General features: G+C 43.7%; 1 protein-coding gene across 1 annotated transcript; it reads right to left on the bottom strand.

The window, feature by feature from the left end:
* Positions 1-4399: 4399 nt before the first annotated feature.
* On the bottom strand, positions 4400-17781 carry RGCC (regulator of cell cycle). The gene is made up of 5 exons (XM_036392207.2): positions 17650-17781; positions 17320-17496; positions 8052-8159; positions 6439-6501; positions 4400-4804 (listed from the first exon to the last, which is right to left on the bottom strand). The coding sequence occupies exons 1-5, from the start codon at positions 17684-17686 to the stop codon at positions 4797-4799; spliced, it is 393 nt and encodes a 130-aa protein (XP_036248100.1). The 5' UTR covers positions 17687-17781; the 3' UTR covers positions 4400-4796.
* Positions 17782-19642: the final 1861 nt, after the last annotated feature.

Here is a 19642-nt window from a genome sequence, read left to right as displayed (position 1 = left end):
TCCCAGGGCTGAAGGAAGCGGCTGTGCTTGCACAATGTGATGCAGAGTCCCAAGCACAGGAACCTTCCCAGCTGGGTGTTTCTGCCTCTGCTCTTCCAGCCCCACCAGCTGTTACACTTTAGGCCACTTGCAGGCAGGTTTATTTTGACACCTACACTTCTCTTTAGTCAGTGGATAAAGAAGCCCAAGTGAAAAACCTGCTTAACTGGAGTGTTTTACAATATTTGCTGTAGCAAAGGACCATCATTAGGGGATAATTCAGCCTCCTCTTCTTTCTGTAATGGCTGTTGAAGGAGCCAAGGGCAACATCCTAACCTCAGTGGTTACATAAGTGCTTAATTCAGGGTAAATTGGTCCTGACCTGATTTGATAGAGTAGCAAGATTTTTTTTTTAATGTGAAGACTACATATGTACCATATAATGTATATGTACCATAATACATTGATTGTTTTGAGGTTTTTTTAAGACAAGGGCAACAGTTGTAATTGAAACTAATGATCTGAAATACATTATCAACAGAACCAAAGGATGGCAATCAGTGTTACAGCCATCAGCTATGGAGAAGGAAACATTCACCTCCAGTCTGAAGCTTATTTGAGCATCTTCAGGCCTCCCAGAGAAGACAATGAGCTCTGATGCCTTGGGAGAATGGAGGCACAGGCCTCTAGTCTGTAGTTTTTAAAAGCTAAACTAATAAATATTTTAGCTTTCCATACCTAGGTGTGAAAGAGCAAAAGCAACCAAAGCACTGGGGTGCCTTTGTGAAGACTGGCCTATTTTAATCACACAGGTCAGCCTACAGCATTTGACTGATAGCTCTTTTAACCTCTAAGAAAGGAGAGAACCTTGAAAAGATCTGGTTTACAAATCTGATTTACAGTTTAGAATCTTAAGTTGATGAGATGTAGCAGCCAGGATCATCTTACATTATTGTAAAGTTATCTAGAGAGCCAGAGCTGTTGGCCAGGCTGCAAAAAAATCAGTAATGTAGCAAGTAACATAGAAAACAGGAGATTTGCCCATTGAGAATATGGATTTCGTGCTGTCAGTATGCAGAGCTGGATTCAGTTCAAGAGCTGCTGCAGCCATATTGGCTTTGCTTCCAAACATTGCAACTTCCAAAGTTTCTCTCCAACAGTCTAGCAGATGTCAGGTCTAGCACCTTCAGATAAATTAAATCTCCCAGGATGGGCTCCAGGGGTGCAAATACCACTCATATGGGTCAGCTGGGTGCACCTGAGCCATCTGAGATGAGCTCCAGAGGAGACCCATGCAGGGTGGACCTTTCCCACTGGTGAATTCCTAATGTTTCCCAGCAGGCAGAAACTTCCTGTGCTGGTTTTCTTTGCAAGCATCCACCACTAAAACCAAGGCTTAAAAGAACCCATGAAGCTCTGAGCATGGATTCTCTTGCCCTCTCTGACCCTTCAGATTAGGCAATGCTGCTGGAAATCAGTTCCACACCCAGCATGTACCAGAAATCCCACAAGAGTAACAAAGAAGGGGAGAAGGCACCAGCACAAGGGCCATGGGAGCCAGCAGGGGCTGAGCCCTTCCCTTACAACCAAGTTCCATCACTGCCAGTGCAACTGTTTTCCTCACTCCTAAAAGCTCACCTAGCCAGAAAATTCCAGTCAGTGCATCAGTAGAGGCTGCAGATGCTCACACAACCCAGGAAAAACATAAATATCTCCTTTGTCTGGTCCCTCTCCCTCATTAAGGTTACCAAGCTAATGTGTTACCTGGTGTCAGCTGGCACCAAGGACACAGAGTCAACAGCAAGCCCAAGATAAGATACATTAGCTCAAGCCTTGGTGATGGAGGGTTAAACTAATCCATTTAACCTTGAATTTGCAGTAGGTAAAGAGCACACATGCAATTGTTTCACCTCACCTTCCACAGGTTAAGCTGTGGCAACACATCTGCTTAGTCTAAGCTGCTCATCTCCATTTCTGGGTGCATGGTGCTGGCACAACAGTGCTGAGACTCTTCTGAATTCAAATTCAGCATTGCAGCATGAGAGGGAGGTCAAAACAAGGACTAAAAATTCAGCCAGGCCCATAAGGACAGTGCAGTCTCCAGCAACGTTCATTGGGGATAAAGCATGACAGAACTTTTTCCAGCAATTCATTTTTCAGTGCCATATGTAATCAGATGATGAACTTAAGTCATAAGCATCCTCCAGTGAAATGACATCTACATCAGTGCCTTCCTTCTGACACATTGAAAATTGAACATAAACTGGCAGGAATTCAGATAAACAGCTCCACGGAAGATACTCCCAGATTTGCAGCTGATGATCTCCAGATCTGCTGTATAAGCAAGAAGTCTCCACCTGTTCATGCATAAACAAGATTAAAAAACCCAAGCAGATGGTGACTTAATCCCCAACTCCATCACCACTGACGTTAGACCAAATGAGGAACACGCCTCGCTAAAACCTTTGCTTATACTGGAAAAACCTTCAAAACTTGGTGTCTGTGAGGGCAAATTATTGCCATTCCAAAGCACTGCACCGATGGGGCGATTTCAGCCTATAAAGGGAGACAGCTGACTTTAAACACTGATTATAGGCACAGAGTATTCAACAGGATCAAGCAGCAACTGAACACGCAGAAGTGGAAAACCCATGCCTCAAGCAATCCAACCTGAGGAACAGAGGAGCAAAGAGCTGTCCATGTCCCACCACCTTAGGATCACTTGGAGTGGCCACCCCCTTGTTCAAACTATCAACTAGCATTAAAATACACAAGAACAGCCAGAACTGCTGCTGCTATTCCAGCAGGTTTAAAAACATGCCCTATGCTAAGGATGTTTCTTAAAAGGGAAGCAGAAGCTTGTCCCTGCTGTCCTGGTTCCCCTTCCCTCAGCTCCTGCTCAAAGGCACACTCTCTACAGCTAACAGGAGTCCTACACCAGCCAAAGGAATCCCTTCACATCTGGGGCTGGGGAGGAGGGCCAGACACCCATCACAAAAAGGAATAATTGCTCCTGTATGATTACAGCATAGCAGCAGTGAATTTTACACTGCTGATAATGGGGTTCCTGTGGTGCAGGAGCCTCTGGGAAGGTTCCAGAGCAAGGAGAAGGACATCCCTGTCTCAAACCTTCACAGATCTGACAGTTAACCTGCTGCAAGCATGAAGCTTTACCCTCCTAAATAATTTTACTCCTTTTCTCTTCTATGGGACAATTTGCCAACAGAATCTCCAGTAGGAAATGCTGAAAGGAAAGTTTCTTCTTCAGGAGCACACTCCACCACACACTGCTCCACTTGACATTGCCCTCCTGCCTGAAAGAAGGAAAGAACCCACACAGCAACCTCCAGACTCTTTCAGACTGATAAAAATGTACCCAGTTCAGAATTTTTTTTCTTATTAATGAATAAAACTGGGGACTGGGGGAGGGGGGGGGGGGGGGGCAAGGGGAAGAAATCATATGGTGTTCATTAAAACCAAATGTTTTGGTCAAGTTTTAGGAAATCTAAAATCCAGGGGGATGGATCTACACCATTCTTATGATGTTCCTATAAGGAAATACACAGCAGGTTTTCCCCAAGCTGCAGATCCAGGTCCAAATCTGTCCTTTAAGGTCCCCTAAGCAGGTAGCTGTGTCACAGGTACACACACACTCAAAGATAACACATATGGGGTACAATAACTGAACCATTCAAGCAACTGCTCACTAGACAGCTTTGGTCAAAATTAGGCCGGAGTTCAAACCAGCCCAGCCCCAGCTCACTCAGTCAGAACAGCCAGGGGAGCACAGCTCAGACAGCAGAGGCAGCTGTAATGCCTGCAGCAGCTGCAGGAGAGCACACATAATGACATTCCCAGTGCCTAATGCACATGGAAAGAATCAGGTTCCTTGTAAAAGCACAGGTTCACCTTCCCTCTTTCAGCACCACAGTGATGGCCAGGAAGTCTTTTCAGAGTGGTTGACTGTTCCAGACCCAAGGGCCTGGTGTCAGAAACACCCAGACACAAGCATTGTCTCAGTGGTACAGGACCTCCACACCTCTAAACTGATGGGCATAAATGTCTGACCTTCCAAAGAGCCAGTGCTTCATGTCAAATGGTCTGAGAGCTTAAAATCAGCTTTTACACGGGGTTTAAAATAGTAGACATTTGAACAATAACACCTAAGTCAGTGTTATTTCATTTGTATTAACACAAATCTGAAGTAACAGTTTGACCCAATTTATTATTTTCCTGCCTGTATTAATTTTACGTAGCAAAAAGTTCTTATTTAAGCAACCACATTCAACTAGCATTAGAAATTTTACCTAACAGAAAATATACCATTATCAAGATATTTTAAAGCATGTTGTTTTCAGTAAGAGTTCAATTTGTGCTTATATTTCAGAGTTTGCATGTTCATAGAAAGCTTACAGACATCTGGATTTCAGTTCAGGATTTATTTGCATACAAAAATATATTATAATGGAGAAAGCATTAAAGTCTTCAACTATATAAAATTACAAATATATTTGCATAAAAGCAACTTTAAATTAAAATTCAAGCTATATTTTAAAGCAAAATACAGCTCTAACATTTAAGTTATTCCATCTGCCGCAAAGTAAAAAAAAAACAAAATAAAACAAAACCAAAAACACCCAAAAAAACCCAAACCCCAAAACCAATGTTGCCAGTTAAATACTTGTAGGAGTTCACAAAGGTTATGTTCAGAGGGTATCTTGAGCAAAGTTATCAGACAAGGGCAGCAGTTCTCACTGATTGATGTCACTTATCCTTCAGAGGACAACCACATGCAAGCACAATGCTGAAAATTCATTTCACATACCTGAAAATACAGAACAAGAAAGATCACTAAGCTCTCTATTAAATAAGATTGCATGTTGTTGACATATCAGACACTTGCCTATGCCCAGCTTGCTAGACTGCCTGACAAGCCAAATTATGTCTTTTTTTAAGTTAACATGAAAGCTGAAATGCTGGTGGGCTAAAAAGACAAGGCAAGTACTGTTCTAACAAGTGCATTAGGCTTGAAAAGGTATCTGTACAACAAAAGGTATCTGTACAAAGTTCTGTGTAACCTCAAGCATATACATACAACTCCTCAAAACTGTGGTGATAAATGCCAGATGGAAGTTGGACTTCTTCCTCACTGTACAGTGAAACTGTACAAATGAAACTCTGCTGAGATCACTGGAGATTTGTCTAGTTGGGATTAAAAAAAAAATCACACCAAAAAAAGACACAAAACCACAGAGCAGGTGGTAGTTCCTGCCTTCACCCTTGATGTGCTTTGCAAGGGAAAAATAAAATCTATGAATTTTAGGCAGCCCCTTTAGAGCTGCAACACAGCAATGGAAATATTTGTCAGTTTGGGATACACAAACCTTCAAAAACTTGGATTTCTTTCAGAAGAGTGGTCAATTACATTTCTGTGGTAAAGATGGTGTTAGCTCAAGCTGACTTCCATGACAGAAGACAGGAAACTAAAAAAATGTATTTTAAGTATGAGAAGTGAAACCAGGATTAAGATACAGGCAAGACAGCAGGGAAGCAGGAACTCATAAGGGCAGCTGTCTTGAATTAAGTCCATATCTTCAAGAAATACAGGGAAGAGAAAACACCTAATGAGCACACACAACTCTCAGTTCATATTTTGAGAGGGCTTTGTTTATACTGCTATTTAGGTCTAGTCCTACAACTTGTTGGTTTGGGCTCTATAGCCTAGTCCCACATAAAAAAAACCCAACCTGAAATGCAAAAGAAATGGTATGATGTCCACAACATAAGAAGCAAAGAAGAGGAAGAAGCAAAAGGAATAGGCAAAAAGGAATAGGCAGAGTACATGGCTGGAAACAGTTGGCCTGTTTTTTGGTTGTTTTTCTTTAAAAATCATAATGAAGAATAGCTGAAAGATACAATTTCTAGATAGCAGCAGAAAAAGTGATCCAAGTTCCATTCCTGGTAAAAACAAGCACAAATAAGATTCTGACATTAAGTCAACAGATACAGATATCTGCTCCTTCATTCTTTCATAAAGCAAAGTCTAGAACAAAAAGATTGTTCCTCACATAAGGACACTCCTCCAGTTACTTAGCTTCATAATGACGAAATAGATCACCAGTTTCTAAACTGAGATTTGAGTATTGAAGAAACTGATGTTTATTTATCCATCCACTGTCAAGGAGGGGTGAATTGCTGCTGACTCAGAGGTGGGACCAGGGGTTCATTGAGTTCAGCCTTTGTCACACAGGATAAACTGCACATTCAGGCAGAGTCTGAATTTAGTCTGTGTTACCTTCTTATCCAGATAATGATCCATAGGACAAGCAAACTAAAAGGAAGCAACATTATATAAAATATTTCTATTCTTCTCTTCCCTCTCTCCCTATACTTTGGCTTTCAACACTCTTTGTAACAAGTTCCAAGTGAGATGCAAGCAACTAATAAAAACCTACTTACTTGCTAGTGTTCTGTCAAGATCAGCAATGAAGTCCTCCAGCTCTTTAGTGTCTCCAAGCTTTGCTGCAAAACGAGGGGCAACACTGATTAGACATGACATGTTCCTCTGGCTAGAAGAAACACTAGAAACACACAAGCCTCCAAATTATTTTCAGGGGTAGCAAAGATGCTGTGGATTATCATCAGCAAAGTTCAGTAGAGCTGCTGCAATGTCCAAAAGCACTTGGAGAACATGGGAGACTGAGCTGAAGTTCTAGCTTTCCTAGTTTTCTACTTGACAGAAGCAACACAAAGCAATACTTTATGTAGTCTCCTTAAAAAGAAGGGGCTGCAGTGAAGAATAAAAGATACCTATCAACTAACCCATGTCTTTGCTACTGTGGCCATCTCTCCTGTTTCATCTCTTCAGATGCTGTGTGCATGGCCCTAATCAACCCCTTGAGCTCCCAGCCCTACTCAAACCTCTGCCCTTTAAAATCATGTCAGTATCACAGGTTTACTATGCTGCCAGATCCTTTCATCTTGGTCCATACACTATAAATGTGGAACCAAACATCCACCAAATTTTCCACTTCTGGCAACACCACTGGTTCCACTCAATCTAGTTTTACTGCAAGTTTCTTCCTCATCTCATGTCTGTGGTCTTTGCCAAGCCAGTTTCAACTCTGTCTTCTCATCAGGAAGAGCATCTTGTTCTTTAGTGTAATTCTTCACCAAATATTTCCTGACAGTTCAGCTGAGCTCTTTTTTTGCTACTTCACAGAAACTGTTACTCATTATTTCTCCCCAGTGTCCCACTAATTGAAAAGAAAGCATTTAACTTGTTTTTTTGTGACTGGTCACTGTCGAAAAGATATGGAAGTGTGAAAGGCTATTGAACATGCACCTGAGGAGAGTGCAGAGCTGTAACAAAAGCACCATGTAGTACAAACATATGAGTGTTCACTTATTGACATGTCTGCTCCAGAGTTAATCCAAGTTAACCTGAATGAAACACTGTTCTGAGAAGTCAGATCAGCTGCAAGACAGAAGCCTCTTTGCAACAGCATCGCTTCAGAGGAGGAAGGAATTGCTAACACATGGTTTGTATAAGCACTGTGTAAGGTCTGTATGGATCTGAGCAATTGTGTTTACTTAAATGGCAGCATATGGCTTCAGAGGAGTCCCTCTAGCCCTGCATGCAGGCTAAGCATTTTTATATAGAGACATGGGACACTTAAGCCACTCAGTTGCATCAGTAAAAAAGTAACACAAGTTAATAATTACTCCTTATCAGCCAAAAAACTACAATTTTTTTTAGCTCAGTGTTTCAAAACCAAAAGACTTACCAGGCCACCTGCAAAGTACAGATACAGAATGCTATTGCCATTTATAATCAAGACAACAATACTTGGATCTGTAGTGTGCTCAACAGTAATACTTAGTCTTGTTGTCATTAAAAAAAATAAGCCAAACCCAAAACCCAACAAAAACAACAACCCACCAAGAAAAAGAAACACCAAAATGAAAAAAAAAACAAACCAAACCATGCAAGCATGTGAATCCTGGCTCCCAGCAAGAAGCCCATATAATTGAAGAGTAGGAAGAAATGCCAACAGCTAAAATTAAGATACCTTTACAAGGAGTTACTGAAGGGGATGGCAAGCTTGGAGTAGATGCAGTTGAAGAGTTGAGTTTTTCATCACTGAGACTGAAACTATTTCTATAGAGGGAATCTGCACCTGTAAAAAAGCAAGATTATAAAGGAAATTTGACACCTTCTGCAAGTTTGCAATATAATTGAAACCCAAAATGCAGCCTTTCCTATACAGACTTCTAAGTCTGCAGAACTCAAATTAAGTCTTCAAAAGCAGAGAAGTGAATAAACCCTTTATTGTGTGAAGGCTGCTGCTCCCACTCCTACTGTTAAAGAGAAAGCAGGCCTAGGCTCAATCCTCATCCCCAATAAGGAAAGTGTTAGCTTTCCCTGAAGTCAGCACCATTTGAAAAATTAAACAGAAACTACAATTATCCTTTATCAGCAAAATTAGATCTAGTAGGACCTGCCTGATTCACAATATTCTGGGAAATTCTGTTACCTAAATTGTTCAAAAGTTACCAAAAACCCGTGAATAGAGAGCTCCAGGACAAGGACAACCCCCCAGAATAAAGAATATATTTAGGGTTGTCCTTTATCCCCAAAGCAAGCACACCTCTCTCTCCATACATTACTCTGCTGCTTTAGGTATGGCATTTTTAATACCTTTCTTCTGTGACTCTGGAGTTCATGAAGCAGTACACTGGTACACAAGATATCCTGCAATCTTATTTTAGGTGAACTTTCAAAGAAAGCCTTATATGCCCTGGAAAGGCACAGAAAAGGCCCCAATACCATTTTGATGTTCTTGTATTTTAGAGAAGGCCTTAAGCTCAAAAAGCATCAAAAAGTATCTTTATGTGCAGGGGCACCCCAAGTATTAGTCCTGGCTCCACTGGAAGGAGGCTCTGTCATCCCACTAGAGACTCTAAAACTGCTTGTCCTGCAGTGTCCAGCCAGCGACCTGAAAACTGTGCTTCTACAAAAAGACACCACTGAGATGCAAACATGGCCAGGGTCTCCATTTTCTTTGCACATTGCCCAGGATATCAATATATGTCTTAATATACAGAGTGGTGACTAGCACTGCTTGCCACGAGGCAGCAATCCTGCTCCCTGCAGCACACACAGCCCCTGTCCCTGGAGCCACAGCCTGGGAGGGGCTGCACTGCAGCACCAAGCCCACTGAAGAGAGAGCTCTCACACTTCCTTGGATGCCTGTCCCATTTGCTGTGCCAGGAGAGCGCTGCTTTAGCTATTTGAGGGTGTCTTGATGAATTGGCAAAAGAGGCAGGCCCACAGCTTGCCTTGCCAAGATCTGCACATCTGCACCTCTACTGAACATCTGGATGTCTCCAGACAGCAGACACTGAGACCATCCTCTGGCAGACCTGTGCCTTAAGTTCAGCTGTCTTTGGGAAGAAGAGTGTGTGTCCCCAGCCACCTCCTCTGGCCTGCTGTCCTGTCCAGCACAAAAGCAGCTTCCACAGGAGCACACAGGCACAGTGACAAGGCAGACCAGACAACTGCACCTACAAAGCCTCTCAGATCTTCCCTCAGCAATAAAAGCTGATTTATTTGTTCTTTGCCGGCTTCCAAGCTCACCTCTGTTATAATACACACCAAAAAGACTTGGGAGAAAAGCTTCAACCTGGAATACTTTCTTCTTTCCCATGCATTTTGGCCCACCACTGGGCTGTATTTTCAGTTTCCTCTGCCATCATCTCAGATCCTGTTCTGGCAAACACGCATGGCCCACAGCACCACACAAATGGGAGTGATGATGTGACTGACATCTCTCAACTGGGGCTACTGCCACCTGCTCAGCCCCCACTTGGTATTTCTTGTTTGTAGACATGGGTATAAAGTTTGATGGCTTCTTCAAACTACCCCCTAATTGCAATTCCTTTATCTCCACTCTTAAGAAGTGCAGTTCTCTCTAAACTTCAGCAGATCAAAACCAAGCTATTGGAACCAGTTGGATTCCAACCAATTGGAACTTTGAATGCAAGAAAGACTTCACAAATACAATGCAGAAATAAGATCATTTTAGATAGAAAAATGGGTGGGAAAGATAAGCCATTTTAAAAGTAGCTCCTAAGAACAGAAAAAAAACATTAAAAATAACCTAAGGATGAAAGAAATCTGGTAGTGCTCTGCAGTGATGTGTGCCACCAGTGCTGTACCACACCACATGAACCCTGTACATTAACTGATACTTTCTCTCCACTAAAGGTACGGCAAATTTCCTCTGAAATCAGTTTACAGAACAACTGCCTACTGAGGCTACATTTTTTCAGCCAAGATGCAAACCCCAGTGACTAAGAAACACAGAATGGAAAATTCTAGCTGTTCAGGACAAAACCCCAAGCAACTTGTAATAGCTGACACAAACAGTGCTCTAGCCAAGACTGTAGTTCACTGAAACACTGACAGAACAGACCAAAGATAAAACACTTTTCAGGCTATTTATTTGAAAAGAATAGAACAAGAATTTCCAAATTAATTCATATTTTAAAGGTTTTATGGCTCATTGAATTAAAAAAAATACAGAGAACTATGGTTATAAATCTGTGTATACTTTTAATGTGAACTCTCTGATACTAACATCCAGACACCAAATGTAGCAAGGCTGGGTTGACATCAGAAAATGTAATTTCATACTGGCTTCCACAAACATTATGCTGGGAAATATTTACAACTGGGCAAAGAGAAAATATGACAAAACTGTCAGCTTTAAATCTCTGAATGTTTTTCTCCCAGTTTCAAAAGGTGAAATGTTTTCACATAACAATGTTATCTTCTGATGGGTCATAATAGTTTCAGGAAAATATCAACATTTATCTTTCTCAAAGCAAAAATATACTTTAGCTACTGACTGTGGCTTATTCATGCCACCAAGCATCAGAAATTCTAGTGATGTAAGGAGGAATGCACTGACTCCACCAGCAAGGTCACCATAACTGCTGAAAACAATGTAAAAATACTTATGACAAGCAGCACAGAAAAATATCCTCTTTGCAAAGGGTGGCTGTAGGGCAGAAAGCTCTGGGAAAAGGACACTTCAGTCTTTGCTCTCTACCAGCTGCCAAAGCCAAGATTTGCTCATTCACCTCCAATAATGGCTCTTGGAAGAGTTCCACTGCCAAACAAATACAACATCCTCTGCAACCCAATAACCAGGGGCTGATGCCAAGGATCTCATTACTGCTGTCCTTCCTCACCCAGCTCCTTCTCACCCACCACAAGTTTGTAATTCATTACCTGTTTTTCACTTTGTACATTGATTCTAGTGCCTGTGCTCTTATGTAATAGGCCTTAAAATCAGAGTTTTGTCAGTGAGTTGATTTGCATCAGTCAGGCTACACTGCAAAATTAGGGGGTAGGAATAAATATGGGTGGATTTTACTTTGGCAAAGTAATCTGTAGTTAGTATAACTCTACTGCTCCAGTGTATGGTTAAACCACAAAATAAACCATGGCAACACCATGTAAATATAGAAATGGCCCCATGAAATGAGCAATTGAAAGGCTCTCGGCAGTAATGGACTGAAGGAGGAAAACCTCAAAGTTCTCATTTCAAAACAGGCAATGGAAAAATTCAGCTGTGTAGCTTCTGTAGTATCATGCTCTTTCTAGTACCATGGCTCAGTTTTGAAGAGCACTGGAGCTGGTAACATTTTTACTGCAGTTTTCAGTGGGAAAAGTTCTAGGGGAAAAAGTAAAAGCACATCCATAAAGCTTTCAGAGAAAAGCTTCACAAGTCCACTCAAGTGTCTACAAATCATGAATTCATTATGAAACAGTAACTCAGCACTTAATGAGCAGACTGCACAAATAATTCCTAACAGAACATAGCCTACTTGCTAAAAAAAGCAGAAAAAAATCTGGAAATTGTAATGTCACCAGCAGAAGTGAGAAATATTCATGATACAAAAAAGCCTGTTTCAAAATGTGTATGTTTCAGCCCCCAAGGACAGTGTTTATTTTTATCATCATCACAGTTACACTTGCTGCATTGTTTATTTTTGTGGGGATTTTGCCTAGCTAACAAACATCTGTTCCAATACTGACTAAAAAAAATGACACCTTTTCTCTATTGACACATCTCAGCATCATTATTTAAAGGATTTCAAATCACATAGTTACACAAAAGTGATCGAGGAAGCCTGAAATCCAGATGCACAAGCACGTTTTCTCATTATGTACAAAGCTTACCTTCCCACTCCCCCCCTATGCTTACCAGCTATGAGGCAATTTCCAACTCCAGCCCTCCCTTTTACTTAATCTTCCTTTCTAATGAGTAAGAGCAATGGGTATGCTGAAGTGACAAGAACAGGAAATCTTCTGAAAATTGCATTTCTCAGCACACTGAAATACCTGTAAAGAAGGCTATGTACCTGAAACTTCCAATTTTTCTTCCCCTTGTGCATATCAGTAATGTAATAAAAGTTTATTTCTCAGATCATTTAACAAAAGGGACTTTCTCCAGAAGAGAAAGTCTTCACTTTTTTCATTAGAAGCATTTTATTGTTCTCTTGTTTGAGACAAGCCATAGGAAGTTCACAGGCACAATCTACCTCCTTTTCATGTTACAAGACTGGCATCTGCTGCAGAGACCAAAGGCTCATCTACTTCACATCCTGTTTCTCACACCAACTCGCAGCAGATGACTGTAGAGGAGCTTCAAAGTGGTGCAGCCACACACTGAGAGCTGCAGGATGAGCTCTCCCAAGTTCTCCCAATGCAGGTACCACTCTCTTTCCTGAGACACCAGTGGCACCAGTCCGAGCAGTCCCCAATGGCCTGCTGGGATTTTATCAAGTTGGTTTTGAGTATGTGAACTTTTAATATCAATAATAACTTAAGGCAATATCTTTAACTGTTCACGAAAGAAATAACACCTCATTTCTTTGAAGCATGCTGATTTAATTTGACTTCCTCATACTGGTGAGGTAGCAGTCACTTTCCTAATGTCACTTAGGATTCTCCAGAAGACTGTCTTGTCCCCACCCAAAACATCTCTTTTTTGCCAGTCACAGGCTATTTAAGCATTTGGAAAATATTTTACATCTTCAATCATTTCTGTTGCCTTTTTCTTTGCCTTCTTTATGGTCACATATTACAAGACTGACAATGCAAACAGGTTTGTCAGGGTAAGTGCTGCAGTTCTAACAGGGGCTGATGCTTCATCTCTGGATGGCCCAGGCATTAGCAGGAGCACCTGGAGACATCCACAGCCACATCCATGGAAACACAAGTGCCGGCACTACACCAGGCACTGAGTGTTAAAAGACCCTGCTCAACCCCTGCACCTACTTGACTTTAAAATCATAAAATTAAAAGCTCTAGATGCACTCAGGATTTCTTTCTTGTGGTTGAAAGCCATGAGGCATTGCTTATTTATTTACCGCTAAAAAATAACTACAAAGAACACTGCTGCCTGTACAAGTACAAGAATTGATGAAATTATCTTGCAATGCTCTTAACAGAGAGGCAGGAAGCTGAACCTGCCTCAAGAAAACATGGAGCTACAAGTGTCAAGTATTTCTGAGAGCAAGACACCAGATTATGATGTAGCTTTTCAGTGTTACTGTAACTTTGGCCCAAGAAACACTAAAGCACTTCCCTTCTCTACCTCTCAAAGTCCAACTTCCATTCATTTTCCTAAGTCTAAACTTGGCAGGCTCTCCTGACACTACCATAAACTGTACTGGCACTGACTGGGCATGCATTTTACACAGGCAAGCCTGCACTCTTCTTTGCAAGCTTATTCCAACACAAGAAGACAATGCTATCTGTAAGTTCATTAACACAGCTGCAGCTACACAAGTGCCTTCTGCCAGCACAGCACTCTCTAGCACAAATCCTCCTTTATCACAGCCCAGATATGCTGTGAATAGCAAAGAGTTATAAAGTATTCCTCAGCTTAGAAGCTCCAGCACAATTAACCTAAAGAACGAAGCTGCTGGGCTCCAATTCGTTTGAATGCATCAACTTGAAACATAACTGGTACTCACAGTCCAGAAGCTCTGGAATTCTGGAGTAACTCAGCAGTTGCATCATGATTTCCAGCTCTGACCCAGTCAGCTGTGGTGGTTAATGTAATACTCGTGGGCAGAGATCATCACACACAGCTGCACTCACAGCCTCTCTGTTACTGCAGGGTCTAGAGTCCACTGTGCTGTGTACAAGGCTCAGACACAGCCAAGCCAGACCTTGTCCAAAGATCATTTAGTCAAATGACAGGACAAGATGTGGGAGAACAAAGTACTATTGCACCCACTTTTCATATAGGGTCTTCAAAATCCTACTTTTTCTCTAGAGCCAGAAATATGGAATTTAAGAATTTAAAGTAGTATTTTTGGAGCTAGCTCCCTTGGGAGATTTTAAGGTTAAGAGAATATTTTCAGGATTAACTGCATTGACAGAGATCTTCTGTAAACTTTTCTGTTAAATTAAATGGGCTCATGCCCATGGCAGAAACCCCAGGAGAGGAAAGGCTTCCCTGACCCAACTAAACAATACTGTTCAAGTACAACCACTTGACATCTGTTAGTAGCTGCTCATGAAACTGAATTTAAGGCTGATTCAGGGGCACCGAAACAAACAGTTGCAACAGTTTAAAATGTTTCCTTCCCTTACAGTTCCATCCCTAGGTGGAAAGATACCATTGCAGGAGTGGCTAAAAGATACATATCTTCAGCCACACCACATCAGTTAGGAGGATTAGATCAAACAGCAAACAACAGGTAGCACTAAAACACAATAGTCTGAACTGTTCTACACACACATGATAAAGTGTGCTTGAAATAGTCCTGGCACTGGATAACAAGATTTTACAAAGATATAAAGAATCTTCATTAACAAGATGATCAAACTATCTGCAGATAATATGGTTTTTAAAGATTCATGTTATCAGAACTTACTCTTTCAGCCCAGTTACCCCTTGATTCTGCAGTGGTATTTTAACCTAACCCTTATCACAGTAAGGGCAAGGGCATGAATTCAGCACTATACTGGCTAACACTAAACTACAGAAATCAAAGGGAAAATAAACCAAGAAATACTTGAGTTTGAACTGAAAGGACCTGGGTAAGTAGGCAACTCCCTACACTTACTCTTAAAATAGATGTAGGGTGTGTAGCTGGATTACATCAGACACTAGAGCCTGTTTTATAAAAGGAGCTCTTCATAAATCCACAATTCCTCTCCAACCCTACCAAAACTTCAAAATAAAAAGTTAACTGCACTGAATGACTCCTTTAGGAAGAAGTGTTTCACCAGGCCTTTCCTAAGCCATGAGCAGAGCTGGCTGGTTTTGTTTCCTTTCCCTTGAACATAGCTCATAAACTCTGGTGCACCCTCCTGGCTCCCTCACATGCCAGTGTCCAGCGATTTCAACCTCTCCAGAGCCACCTTTCACACCATGCATCACCAAGGGGGCAACTCAGGCATGGGACAGGAATTGAAAAATTGACAAGTTCCTCATACAAGATCTTTGAGGACTTCATATAGAGCCATCAAACCCTGTCTATCCTACTAACCCCACTACTGCCTTCAGCCTAAATCCATGTGGATTTGCCACACAGATTTTTATTTTCCAGATCTTCCTGACGATCTGATCTGCCTGTTTACATGAGCATGCTGTTTTCTCACCAGGCCTTCTGCCCTGCCAGAGAGCACTGCCACCTTCTTCCAAAGAGCCTTCTTGTCAACTCTAGCAGAGCAATTCTAAGCAGTTTTCAAGATTTAAGTTTTTTGAACCATAGCAGATAGCAATTCTCCATACAAGAAGAAGAAGTTCTAGATATTGGGTTGGGGTTTCTAATTTCCAGCAGTTAATTATTTCACTCTATCATTACAAGTGTCTTGATTTTGAGACAAAATAAGTGTATGTGAGAGGTTAACCTATCACAACAAAGACTGCAAAAGAAATATAAGCACTAGGGCAGCCAGTTTGACTCAGTAAAGGCAGATTTCACCTTACACACCCTTGGCCATACAAAAGAAAAATGTTCTGTCTAAATTGGGCACACAGTTCAAAATCCTCCTTGGAGGTAGAGAGATTCTAAGGAGTTTTACACTCAAGTTATGAAACAGAAAAATAGCATCTTGATCCATGTATTTCCACAGAAAAAACCCAAAGGCAGTGTAGGCAAGGTATCCAAGTTCAGGGCAGGTAAAACAATACCTGCCAACAAAATGAATTCCATCCATGATGATGAAATAAAGGGCTCTGATAATCTGGAGACTCTCTGCTCTCACAGCTCAAGTACTAGGGAGATAGCTTTAGTGTTTAAGCACTAAATCAGCAGAATGGCACCTTAAGTCCACAACTCCACGACTGATAAAGAGGCAGAACAGAAATTAGAGGAGCAGTCTTATTACAAATAGCCTCAAAACAAGTAAATTTCATCAAGCTTCCCATATAGTTAGGAACTTAGCAAAAAAAAAACCCAAAACAAACAAAAAATAAACAAACAAAAAAACCCACAAAACCCCACAAACCAAGCTCAAAACCCAAATCAACAAAACTGGTTATATTTTGCATTTAGCAGGACTTATTTCTGAGAAAGTTACCTACTGTTCTCAAAGAGAACAGCAGTTTCCAGCCTCACTATCTAGAAGAGGAAAGATGTTTTCTCTCCCTGACTAGCAAAGCTAGTAAGAGGGGTTGAACTTTTTTCCGATGTTAACCAGAAAAAAATTATTTCCAATTCTACATTTTCTTGCTCCAAGTAGCTTTCTTCCCTTCCTGTTCCATGTCCTGCACACACCACTCACATACATCTAGTGCACTTGGGCACAAGGTAGCTTAAAATCAGCACCTCTGAAACAGTGATAACACTCTCGTGGACGGGTGGATGACCATTCATACAGAGGGAAATCTGGGTCAGTTTCCAGCTGCTGTGGGAAGCACATTTTGGCTCGCTCGCTGTGTCCAGATGATGCTGGTTACCGAGACACAGCGGGCAGTCCCTGCGAGCCTAAGGCACATCTCTCACTGCAGATGCCGGGACGTCCCGGTGTCCCGCAGCCCGACCTTCTCCCAGAGACAGCTCTTCAGGCTCCGCTCCAGCAACTCTCCCCTCCGTCCAACAGCAGCGATAGAACCAGCGGGGCCAGACTGTGCCTCCCTGCACTTCCAGCCCAGAACGTGACCGAGAAGGAGCTGCGTTTATAGAAACAGCCGCGTCCCTGCCCCGCTCAGAGAGGGCGACGTGCTGGTTTAGCACCCGCTCTAGAGCGTCGCTTCCCGGCCGCCCCCCGCCCCCGGCACGGACGGACCGACGGACACTCACTCTCGGAGTCGCTGAGGCCGCTGCCGTCGCTGACGCTGGCGCTGCTCCGCCGCTTCATGCGCTCCAGGTGCTCGCCGTAGAAGAAGCGGCGCCGGCCGGCGGGGCAGGAGAACTCGGCCAGCACCGCGTCGAACTCGCCCAGCGCCTCCGCCAGGTCCCCACCGTCCTCCCCCGGCCCTGCCAGGCGGCGACAGCGGCGTCAGGACCGGCCCGGCCCGACCCTGACCCGCCCGCCCCCCGCGCCCCCACCCCGGCGGAGGAAAGGGAGGGAAGGGGGAGAAGGAAAAAAGGAGGAGAAGGAAAAAAGGAGGTCCCGCCCGCCGCTCCCACCTTGCCCCGCCGGGCGCTGGGCTGCTGGAGGCTTCATGGCTGCGGCGGCGGCGGGCGGAGATGCCCGAGCGCCGCTGCCGCCTCCCGCCGCCAGCGTGAGCGGCCGGCCCCGCTGCTGCTGCCCCGCTTATAGCGCGGCGGGGCGGGGCGGGGCGGGGAGGAGGCGGCCCCCGGGCGGTGCAGGTGCGCCCGGCCGGGGCTGTCCCGGCGCCGCGGTCCCGCCAGCAGCGCCGCCGCCAGCGGGAAGCGTCGCCCGTGGCCGCCCGGCCGCCAGCGGGAGCGCGGCTGCCTCGGGAGGATCGCGCTGCGCTAAGCTCGGCTCCGGCTGTGCGCTGCGGAGGGAGGATCCAGCGGGAGTCAGAGCCGGCTGCGAGGACGGACTGCCACGGGAACGCAGGACTGGGTCAGCCTTACCCAGGCCCGGGACTGCCAGCAGGACAGGGCACACAGCAGGACGAGGAGGCAGCAGCTCGCTTGCAGTGAGCCCGTGGCTTTGCATGCACAGCAGTGCTGCTCCAACACCCCCGGGATGCCCTTCCTTCCCCATCCCCATGGCACTGTGCTGGCATCTGCCTGTGGTTATTGCCCTGCTCCGCATATCGGTGAGCTGCAGGCACGGCCGTGGGGGCAGCTGGACCAGTTAATTCCAGAGGGTGACCCGAGGAGAAGAGCAGGTGGCAGGGGACATGCAGGGAATGCTCAGGCAGAGGGGGTCACAGCCCCAGGTGCATCAGGCAGGGTGTTCTCCAGTGCTTTCCTGGTTCTTAGGAGGATTCTGGCACTTGTCCTGAAGTCAGGTAAACCTGATGTTTACACATACCACATCTAAGGAGTGTTGTTGCTCTTGTGCTGTCTCTTGCTCGTTTTAAATGTAAGCTGTCTGAGCAGCTAAAATAAAAAAAAAAGTTTTGTTAAATACTCATTGGGAAGACTGCCATGTTTAGTTATGGCCAGAAATACTGAAAACAGACATCAGATGCTATTCCATGAGAATGTATCAGGAGTTATGGTTATGTTTGTGTGCTGATGAAAATATTTAGAATTAGAAGTCAGGGAGAGGTAAGAAAAAACATCTCCAATTTTTTGACATTTTTAGACATGCTGCCATTGCTCCTGCGAGATACAAAGTTAGAAAAACAATGTTCTAGACAATAAAACAGATTTGTCCATCTCTCCTTACTGGCTGATATGGAGGCATTTATTTATTTTTGCAGTGAATCAAAAGAAGTTCTCATGACAAAGTTCAATTGTTGTTTATTCTGTGGCTTCCTCCTCTCTGTGGTCTTCCTCTGTTTTTCTTTCTGCTAATAAAAGTGTCTACAAACAATCCAACAATCCTTTTTAAAGACCACAGAGACACAGAGGGAAAGCGAGGTTAAAAAGTAGGGGACAAGGAGATACAAGGGTGTGACGTCAATAGCACAAGCAGGACAAGAGACAATGGATGCAAGGCAGAAGGGGGAACTTTCAAGGACGTGACTAGGCACAGCTCACAGCCCCAAAAGACAAGGACCTGGCCCTGCAGCTGATGTCAAATCTCTTTTGCTCAATCACATATGATCAACTCTACCTGTTCCACACACCCCCACCGAGCACTGGTGCTTGGTCTAGAGCACAGCCTGGCTTAGGGGTAAAAGGTGCTTGAGGTTAGGCTTGAATCTGTCCATTTGCTGAGGAATACTGGCAAAATAACCAAGGGCTGATAGTCCTCCTGTGCTCTTCCTGTTGTTTCTCATAGAGATGGTCAAGCAGTCTCACAGCCTTTTGGGACAGGGTCTGAGGTCATGTCACAAAGAAAGAGCACAAAGGGGGATGAAGCTGTATGAGAACCCGCATGGCTTGGGGCCTGCCAGAAAAGGCCTCCTTCCACCTGCCTCCTTCTCTCTTCTTGTGCTCCTGGCCTAGACCTTCTGCATGTCTTTTAAGCAGGTTTTTCTCATCTGCTGCTGAGCCAATTCAACACTTTAGAACAGCAGAAAACTAATCCAGGAAG

The sequence above is a fragment of the Molothrus ater genome, chromosome 2, assembly GCF_012460135.2.
Source record: "Molothrus ater isolate BHLD 08-10-18 breed brown headed cowbird chromosome 2, BPBGC_Mater_1.1, whole genome shotgun sequence".
Lineage (NCBI taxonomy): Eukaryota > Metazoa > Chordata > Aves > Passeriformes > Icteridae > Molothrus > Molothrus ater.
The sequence above is the reverse complement of the archived record's forward strand: the minus strand, read 5'-3'. Positions and strand labels throughout refer to the sequence as shown.

Excerpts from the sequence above, each read along its gene's own strand:
- RGCC (XM_036392207.2), bottom strand. The coding sequence starts at position 17,686 with ATGAAGCCTCCAGCAGCCCAGCGCCCGGCGGGGCAAG. Across the intron at positions 17,497-17,649 it reads CCAGCGCCCGGCGGGGCAAG|GGCCGGGGGAGGACGGTGGG; the intron begins GTGGGAGCGGCG and ends GCCGCCTGGCAG. Across the intron at positions 8,160-17,319 it reads CGGCCTCAGCGACTCCGAGA|GTGCAGATTCCCTCTATAGA; the intron begins GTGAGTGTCCGT and ends GCTTTTTTACAG.